The following is a 10637-nucleotide window of genomic DNA, read 5'->3' as shown; positions in this document are numbered from 1 at the left end:
CCAGACTCCTTTCATTCCACTTCATCCTGTCCTAAGCTGCCAGAATGATCTTTTACTTCCCTGCCTAAAATCCCCCAAGATCTAGCTGTCTCCTTTGGGGCTAAATTTTTCAGTACAGACAGAAAGCCCCTCCCTTCCCATCAGCTACCCCTGCCTCATGTGGCTCCCTCATGTCTGCCATAATCAACTGCTTGCATCTCTATTGTCTTGGAATCTTTGTAAATCCAGTTCTGCCTGCTAGTAAATATCCTCTCTCATCTAGACAATTCCAATTAGCCCTTTAAAGTTCCATTAAAGTTTCTACCAACAAGACAGATATATGAAAACAGTATTTGGTGTGTTGGCACATTTTCATACCATTTACTTTCATTATTGAAAGTACTAAGGGGTATGGCTAAGGGTACCACTGGGGGATGGGCAGAGGGCATAGGAGGCGTGCTATTAACATAGCTATGCATTCCCAGGCTCCAGTGCTGATCTGCAGCCAGGACTGTTTGTAAATATGAAACGTGCCCTCTCCTTTTAGGTACGCAGGTATGTCTTCTGTGCTGTGTGTAGCAATACCCAGAAATATAAATTAAACAAAAGATTATCGGATGACATCAGCTAATGCAACAGCTTGTCTTCTTGAGGAAAAATTCTAAAAGCTTAATAATCATCCACTGTTTTCTTATAGGATGGTTCTTGTTGTGAATTGTACCTCAAGACTCAGAGGGGACCCAGAGAAGTACCATTGCTTATCCTTAACTCTGCCTTTCACCTCTGCTCTCCAGAGGGGGATCTCAGAGAGAAGAAACTCCCTTTCCTACTTAGGTAGGACAGTTGAGCTTCAGGAAAGGCTTATATTATCTAAGTCTGATCAAAGGCTTAGATATTTTTGTAATGCTTCACATCATATATGTTCTTGATGGTGTGAAAGTACTTTGCTACTGTTTCAGTTAGGATGCTAGGTCTGCAGTTAAATACCCAACTGAGCATTTGAGACATTTTATTCTCTTACATTCAAAGCGTATTGGAAGAGGCAGTACATCTAGTTCATAAGCTCTGTGATGTCATCAAGGACCCACTTTCTTTGCACCTTTCTGTTCCTCAGCACATTTTTTTTTTTTTTGGCAGGTGAAACAATTTTATTCCACAGTTGTCTTTAAAACCACAAAGACACTATGTTCTTCATATAAAAACATCAGTACAGATACCTATACATTCTAGAAAATGATTGTATAGACCCCTCTCAAAGAAAAATGCACACCATTATATGGTTTCAGACAAGTTGCTAGGGAAAAACACATCTGGACTGATTTCTAAGTATAGATTATTGTCATCAGTACATGTTCCTGCATTCTTACAGATTTGATAATAAACATACAGACTGGCTTATAACTTAATGTTCCATCGGTTCATCAGCCTTTTCTGCAGGTTCCTCAGTAGGTTGAGCAGGCTGTGCCTTTCTCTGTGGTCTTTCTTCAAGACCTTCCAGGAGTGGAGATACATCATCATCATCATAAATCGTAAACTCCAAGTCTTTACCAACAATTCCAATGGAAACATTCTTTGTAGTTAGGTCCTGTTCTGCAGGAGGTGTCTCTCGTAAGGCACGCAGACCATGTTTAACCAGTGCATTCAAATTGCACTCCATAAACCCAGACATATGTCTCTTTAAGTAAGAACGAGCTGATTGAGAACGGCCTCCAATGGACATGGCTCTACAGTCAAAATAGTTGGCAGATGGACAGGTTTGGAAAATGTGAGGGCCCATATCATCATAACCAGCAATAAGCAGCCCAACACCATATGGTCTCCGGCCATATCGTTGTGTTGGTATCTGGATCTTGCTTCCAATTAGAGATACAAGATGAGACACAGGAAGAGGTCTGTCAAATACAAATCTGGAATCCAAACACTCTTGGCACATAAAATTACATAACAGTCTAGCATCAGCAGTAAGTCCTGCAATTGAGATACCAATATGGTTGTCAACATGGAGAATTTTTTTCTGATGAGCTGCAAGCTCTGACTGTGCTCTCTTCAATGCAACCAACACTGCATGGGTTTTCAGACCAACTGTGGCTGAACCTTGCTTGACAGCTTCCATCGCATACTCAATTTGATGAATCCTGTCCTGAGGGCTCCAAACAGTGACATCATTGTCATCCTGGTTGTGAAACATGGTTCCGGCGCAGGTCTGGCTGTGGCCTCTTGCAGAGGTGTGGGTTCAGGAAGGTTCAATGGCACATTTAATTTTTGTCCTTTTTTTTGCATCATGTGGCAAGATGGTTGCTGAAGTTCTAAGCATCACTATGACATGGCATCATCCCAAATAGGGAGGAATCAAGAGGAAACATTAAAGTCATGATCGATAAGACTAGCCATAATCCAGTCCTTGGAACTGGGCACATTGCCAGCCCCAAAACAAGTGGGTTTTGTTAGCAAGGAAAAAGGGAGAGAATGGCTATGGGGTAAGCAACTAACATTGTCTGCTACATGTAATCCTTCCTTTTTAACCATGTGAAATATAACAGTGTTGCATAAAGGCTCTAGCTTGGGTTTTACTTCTCCTATGTCTGTATCCAGACCAATTTTATTTCTTCTCCCTTGTTCCCCCTTGACTTTCCACAATTTAACCTTTCCTTCTCCTGGCACCTCCCCATCACCACCCAGTGGATTTAAGCAAGTCCTACTATTATTTACTACTATGTGTTAAGTTGAACAGTGTGAACTTGCCAATATTAACATACTTTTCCCACAAAAATTTCACAATTTACCCAAATAATTTGGGACAAATGGAAAGTAAATGATAACTATGGAAAGTAAGTATATAAAAGTTGCTTAAAGCCACCAGAGAATATTTCAAATGATGAAAACAAATCTAGTTTGCAACTTAAAAACCAGTGATAATTTACATTAGACATCTTCATTTGGAAAAGAGAAAAAAAGTCACCTGCTAATAACATTGAATCACATTCCTAGTGATTGACAATGGTGGACAAGATGTCCATTTTTATTTCTTAAATTTGATTAAGGTAATCCAGTCATATCCTGCAGAGAGAAAAAAAAAAGGCATTATCTTATGACTTTCTTGTATAGTATGAACTACTATTTACCTTACACCTTCCTCTATCCCAGTTGGGTATATTACAACGTCTGCACAAATATTGAAAAAGGAATGGAACTCAATAGAGAAGAATTAATCTTCCTACAGTAGGACACTTAAAATTAAAAAAAGATGAGTGGAAAAAGCCAGCACAGACAGGGAAAGATAAGATAAGTGTCTCAAACACTCGAACATGGAGAAGATCCAGCACTTTGCAGGAAGCCATAGCTAGACTTTGTAACAGGAGAGGAAGTTATCTGGAAAATGGCATTTCTCACACACCAGCTGTAAGTCAATCTCCTGGGTAAGAGTATCGAGTTAAACAACCCTCGTAGGTCTCTCATGTCTGTGAATGTAATAAGATTCCAGCAACAGAATCATTCTTTTGTTAAGTGGTTTCCCACTTGCCACTCACATCCTGCTAAAGTCTTCTTCTTCTGCAAAGTCTTGTCCACCAAGTTTCATGTGCTTAGTCCCATATGTCCTTTTGGTGGACAAAATAGATCAATAGTATCAGACGTCGCCTGGAGGTATAGCCAAATAAAAAATAAAGCTGCACTGTGATCATTAAAATGTAGGCCAGTTAACAGCGGGACAGGGACAGCGTGAGAGTTTTTGAGGAATTAAGAAATGAGAACAAAGAAGGAGAACTTAATATAAATACACGAATGACAAAAAAAAAAAAAGGAAATGAAGATTGTCAGAAAATGAGGGCGCAGAAACACACAAGACAACAGCAGAGTGAGAGAAAAGATTTGTTCTAGTTGGGAAAATGTGGGTTACAGTTCTGGCTTCACCAACTAGTCATGTAATTTTGAACAAGTCACTTAATCTTTACTTTTTAAAAACAGCTTCATTGAAATATAATGTACATTCCATGCCATTCACCCATTTCAAGTATACAATTCAATGCTTTATAGTATATTCACAGAATTGTACAACAATTACCACAATCTAATTGTAGAGCAATTTATTACCTCCAAAAGAAATCTCATACTCATTAGTGGTATTTTCTCCTCCCTCAACTTTGGCAACCACTAAGCTACTTCTGTCTCTGTAGATTTGCCTCTTCTGGATAGTTCATATAAATTTCACTTAGGCAATGATTTCAAGGTGCATCTGTGTTGTAGCATGTATCAGTTCTTCATTTTTATTGCTGGTTTTCTTGTCACACTTTATAATTAAAAAAAAAAACCAAATAGCAATTTCCCTATTAGGTTACTTCTGTGAACTTTTTTTTTGAGCTAATTATCCTTGAAAGAAAAATAGTCATCCCTTATCTGGGAATGACTAAGATCATTGCAATTTACTTTCATGAAGCAGAAGTAAAAACTGAGAAGCAGATAAATATCTGTATTTTCTGAAATGTAGAGAAACTTACCTTAGACCTTGTGATTCCAAGGACTCACTGCCAACTTTCACTTGTTTGTCATTAGTTCATTCATTCAACGGGTGTTGAGACTTCCATGTGTAAAGAACTATGTGTTCCTTTATTGCCCCCAAAGAAGGGATATGTAGGTAACTAAGATATAACTAGTTCTTATCATCCTATTCAGAGCCACCAGTCCTAGGAACAAAATCACTTCATCTGACACCTGCTGAGGTGTGCCATCACAGAACTGAAGGGAGAAAGAAGAGAGAGCCAAAGGGTTGGTAGGCATAATTTTCTTCTCAGGTCTTATGGACATTGGAGTCCATTTGCTCAGACACTTACTGGAAATATAAAATCCTTCTAATTAGTTAAAGTTATCTCAGGTAGTGTCCTTATAGTTTTTATAACACAAACCAATAGGAAATCTTCATGGACTGGGCGAAAGCTGTGAGTTTTGGGGGTTGTGGAAAACTGGAAGACGTATGTGCTGGCAGATAAGAAAACAGCCAGAGGGCACAGTGTCGGAGGTCTTAATAAGAATATTGGCAATGGGAAGCTTATCTGGAGCAAAGATTTCCTCTGGGTAGGACACCTTTGCCTCCACTCACCCACTTTGTATAATGTTCTTATTCTAGACCAGTATTAAATAAAATAACATATTGGGCATTTGGGTTCTTAAGATCATTCTTTTATTTTATATACCCTCAACTTTGGCAACCACTAAACTACTTCTGTCTCTAGAGTAGTTGTTCTAGCAGGTAGATCTAGAATCTAATATTAGTTCTAGAATCTAATATTAAGTTCAGTTCTAGAACTTAATAGGGCTTGTAAGTAAAAATTTAAAAAGAAAGACTCTAAAAAGAAAATATCATGCTGTTATTGGCCATGAGGAAGAGTTGGATATTTATTTCATAAAAACGAAAGAATGGTTGCTCTTTAAGGGTCTCAACACAGAATAATTACAAATATACCTTAATAACTGAGAAGTTTAATATTAGTAGTTTACCAACAAAAGGCCTATCATTTTTTGGCAATTTTATGCCTTTTTGTATAAAGCCAAAAAAGTTGACCAGATTGATTCAGGTTGTGAGGAAAAAAGCTAATTGGGTGAAGGTATATATTCTGTACCTACTCTGGTGAAATTTACCCAAGAAAAGGGAGAGAAAGGGACAAATCTATGGATACAGAATAAAATTACAATACTGTGAAGAATGAACACACTTTTATTAAAAAACTTACTTCTAATGGACAATTTCACACACAAAAAATTACTTAGCAAAACCAAATGAAGTATAAATAAAACCCAGAAAATCTTAATAGAGCAATAATATCTAAAGAAATTAGATCAGTATTTAAAAATCTAGCCCCTTTCCTATTAAAAAAGCCAAAATGAAAACCAAAACAGAAAAGACAAATAAAACAGATTTAGGTAAGTTCAAAGGCCAAGTTCTAACACATCATCAAGAAACAAATAATTCCAAAGCCATAGAAATCCCTCCAGAGAATAGAACAAGTAACACTTCCCAAATAATTTGATGAGGCTAATATTGTTATGAGGCTAAAACCAAACAAGGATTTTTTTTTTTTTTTTTGGTAACAGATGATTAAAAGTCATTCTCCCTTGTGAAATAGAGATGCAAAATTCCTGAACAAAATTATTAGCAAACCAAATCTCACAATGTATTGAACAAATACATCATGGAAAAATTGGGCTTTTCCAAGGAATTCAAAGAAGGTTTAATGTTTAAAAGTACATTTGCAAAGCATGATACAACTGTTTATTTAGACTATTATTATCAAAATTATTACCTGCCTGATAATTCAAGAGCCCAATGAGGGCAAAATTGCATCTATATTTTTTTCACTGTTTCATTCCCAGTTCCAAACATATGTGCTCTTGGCAGGCACTCAAATATTCTTTTGCTATTAAATTGAATGGCAAGTGGTTGGATATCATAAAAATTTAATTTCAGAGTTATTTATAGAAACCAAAATGTATCAGATGTTCTGAGTCAATTTAAAAGTGGCAAAAAAATATTTAATCTTTTAAAAAGTAGAGATCATGTCCTAAGGAATCCTCTCTAGTTGTTTTGCAGTCCAGATGGCCAAAAAAATGTTTCTAGAACTCCATTCTTGGCTAATATTGGACTGACCCTTCCTCACTGAGCCCCAGATCTTCCTCAGAGACCTTCTCAATACAGTCCTAGAGTTACTTTGTATCAGACAATTGGAATTGGCACATACAACACAACCTAGTGGGATTTCTATATTGTCTCGGGGGAAAAATACCACATTTTTTACTCTAACAAAATATTTAATTATATATTGACTGATGATACTAGAATAAAAGCAGCCTCAGGAAAGCCTACCTTTTAATGTAGATTCAATTTCTCCACTTGGCTTTCCCTTTGGAATGAATATAGGACCTAATGGCAACAGTTTGGGACAAATTATCATTTCAGATTCAGCCAAAATCACTTTTTGTTTTTATTCTGTTAAAAAACCCTAATGGTTTGGTGAATTGCAGCTTGGTTTTGGCAAAGCTAAACAAAGATTATAAATATTCATGTATCTAGATGCTATATCTCAGGTTATTGTTATTAAACCTCTTAACTAAATTCCAGCCAGAAAAAGAAACACATTTCTCAATTCCTTTTTTTTTTTTAAAGATTTTTATTTTTTTATTTGACAGAGAGAGACACAGCGAGAGAGGGAACACAAGCAGGGGGGAGTAGGAGAGGGAGAAGCAGGCTCCCCACTGAGCAGAGAGCCAGATAGGTGATCACACCTAAGGCAGACGCTTAAGGACTGAGCCACCCAGGCGCCCCTCTCAATTACTTTTTGAAAAGTCATATGTTAAGTGGCCAAGAGGTTCAAGATGGTTCTCATAAATCACATAATAGAGGCAGTCTTACTTAAATTGTAGACAGTTATCTTGCAAAATTAATTTGAGGTTCAGAGGCAAGATAATCAGTATCATTTTCTATAATATTCAGGCACTTTTAATTGAGCATTGCTACTCTATCCTTAGGAGTCCTTTCTCCAGTTGGAGCAATCATACAGTTAAAAGTGTCAGTTTCAATCAATCTTGCACCAGAAGGTACCATTTGGCCATGTAAATATTATCGAAGAGATCTAAAGATGGTTTTTCTGTGAGGGCTTAGATGAATAGTTTGTCTTTCTGCATACAAATCTCACGTTCTCTACAAGCAAAGACTGAAAGGTGTTTTCCAATTTTAATTTACCTTATTATTTACAGATATAATGCTTTTATTATTTGAGTTAAAAAAATGAACTACCAAAGCTCTTCGTTTTTTGTCTCTGTGTATGGAGGGATAAAGTATATTTCTTAGCATTTTTCAAGTAGTTGACTTTAAAATTTTTCTCTCATAGTTGAACGAAAAGTAATTATAAGTAATTATAAAACTTACTAAAGACAATGGCAGCTCTTAGAAATATAGCCCTATAAAAATTAGAAAAATTATGAAACTTCCTGAAAATAATTAGAAGCATTGGGCTGAAATAGCTTTGAGTGATTCAGTAAATGTGCATAAAATCATACACAGAATACAGATATTGCAAATGACTCAAAATATTAGCACTGTCTCCTAGACTTTAATTTTTATGGGCAGATTTTTAAAAATTAAGTCATTATATGAATTTGAATAAAAAAGAGCAAGAAATTATTTGGTCTACCAATCATAAAATAAAGAGGTTCATTGATAGTGTTGTGAGGAGTTAAACTTTCAAGTAGGGCTATCATAGAGAAATGGTAAAACTTAACTAAAAATATCAGTGCTTCTAGGAGGAGCTAATTCTATGCCTTGGGAAGAGATATTTCAAGATTAAACTAGAAACTTTTGTTGCCAGAAAGCAAGTATGCTTTGAAATGTTCTGATGTGGTGTTGACAGGACTCAGAAGCCAACTTAAAAAGAGCTTTCATTGGCCAAGCTGTGACAATTTGAGCATAGAAAAAGATAAAAATCAAACTGATTAAAACAGCAGAGCCTAGAAGAAGCCATTATTCATAATTATTCTTAAAAGAAAATAGGACTTTATTTTCTCTTCATACAAATGGTACTATATTCAGGTTAATTTCTTTAAAGGAAAATAATATTTTTCAAGTTTAAATATGTAAATATTTATATATATAATTTTTAGGATGGGTAAGATGACATCCATACACAAAGGATGATGATTGCGGTATTTTTTGGAATCTACTTTGCTCACCATTGTGTGCTTTTTGATCTCCTTTCAGGGATCATTTGTTTTCTTCCAGAAGTATATTTTAGGTGCTTTTATTTAGGATGTCTTAATGGGGGAATCTGTTTTCATCTAATAACTTGTTTTGCCCTCATTCTCGAATGATAATCTAGATGGATATACAAATCCAGATTGACTTTTGAGTATATTTTTGAATACATTTTCTTTTCTTTTCTTTTTTTAAAGATTTTATTTATTTGACAGAGAGAGACACAGCAAGAGAGGGAACACAAGCAGAGGGAGTGGGAGAGGGAGAATTAGGCTTCCTGCCAAGCAGGGAGCCCAATGTGGGGCTCGATCCCAGGACCCTGGGACCATGACCTGAGCCAAAGGCAGATGCTTAAGGACTGAGCCACCTGGGCCCCCCATTGAATACATTTTCTCAACATTTTTCTGGCTCCCATTGTAACTATAGATTTGTTTTTAGTTGAATTGTTATACTTAAAGATTTTCTTTTACCTGTGAATGCCTTTAAGTTCTTTGTTCTTTATATGTGAACAGTGACTTTGTGTTTTTTTGTTTACTCTTTTGTCTTCAGAGCTCAGAATAGTGGCTGATAGTACTTTCTCAATAAATAATTTTTCAATGAATAACTTAAAAGTTTTCTGTAGTTTGAATCTAACCTTAGTCATGGCGTTCTTGGATGAGTAAAATGAGACAAAGGGCCTGAAGAATATAGTATGGTACCTGGCACATAATTACTACTCAATAAATGCTAGCTTCCATTTTTACTGAGAGAAAAAGATTATTGATCTCTGTAATAGGAAGAAAAGGAGCTATTACTCTGTGAGCCTACGTTCTAGAGAGTAGGCAACACACACGTGCACACATCATATCTTCTTATCATATTTCCAAGTTTAAAATACAAATATTGATTTTATTTCTTATTTTCCCCCAGTTTGGCTCCACAAAAAGTGTGTGAGTAGTAAGATTTAGAACAAAAATATTTACAAAACAAAAAGAGTTACCTCTCCAGTTCTGTTGGATGGTGCTGCAAGTATGAAACAAGGATTGCTTGTTTAAGAGTGGGATGTAGTCTTAACAAGCTGAAGAGAAGTTTATCCTGTTAAAAGGACATTTTGATGAAATGCTTTCATGGAGTGAAAGCATTAGACCAATTTTTGAAATAAATTGTGAATGAAAGCGTTAAAAATAGTAACTTTGAGGGTAAAGGTGATATTCTTGGACCATGTCATTATAGGTATTTTTTCCTGCAGTGTCTTTATAGAAGGGTTCTGTTCTATGTATACCAAGACTTCTAAACTTCTCTCTGAATATGTTCAAAGAAGTGAATAGAAATTTCTTTAATTATGTTCCAAATCCATCAAATAATTCCATTTGAGATTTCTGAGGAGATTCTATGCCCGTATTTTCATTCATCTAATTTTTTTTTAGGATATGGTTATTCAAAACTTCTAATTGGACAGAATTCATTATTTTAGATCAAGTATTTTTAATACTTACATGATTTTTTTTTAAAGATTTTATTTATTTATTTGACAGAGAGAGAGATAGTGAGAGCAGGAACACAAGCAGGGGGAGTGGGAGAGGGAGAAGCAGGCCTCCCACTGAGCAGGGAGCCCGATGTGGGACTCGATCCCAGGACCCTGGGATCATGACCTGAGCCGAAGGCAGACGCTTAACGACTGAGCCACCCAGGCGCCCAATACTTACATGATTCTAAAATCACACATTCAGTAAAAGTCAGCATCAAATTAAATATTTGACCAAATTGTCTTTATTTACTTTGCTGAAGTTATACTTTGCTTAAGTGTATAAAGCCTACAATCTTATATATGATGAAATTCAGCGTTCTCTGGTTTCCACTTGGGCATATTCAACCAGATTGGGTTACCAGCATTACTAGAAAGACTCTGAAATGTTTTATAAGATGGTCCCTTGGCTTGGGA

The 10637-nt window shown here is 36.0% G+C and overlaps 1 protein-coding gene across 1 annotated transcript; it reads right to left on the bottom strand.

The window, feature by feature from the left end:
* Positions 1-1334: 1334 nt before the first annotated feature.
* Positions 1335-2167, bottom strand: LOC110590831 (proteasome subunit alpha type-1-like). Its single transcript, XM_044912728.1, has one exon. The coding sequence runs from the start codon at positions 2165-2167 to the stop codon at positions 1382-1384; it is 786 nt and encodes a 261-aa protein (XP_044768663.1). The 3' UTR covers positions 1335-1381.
* Positions 2168-10637: the final 8470 nt, after the last annotated feature.

The sequence above is a fragment of the Neomonachus schauinslandi genome, chromosome 2 (assembly GCF_002201575.2).
Source record: "Neomonachus schauinslandi chromosome 2, ASM220157v2, whole genome shotgun sequence".
Taxonomy (NCBI): Eukaryota; Metazoa; Chordata; class Mammalia; order Carnivora; family Phocidae; genus Neomonachus; species Neomonachus schauinslandi.
Note: the sequence above shows the minus strand (reverse complement) of the source record. Positions and strands in the feature narration are given on the sequence as shown.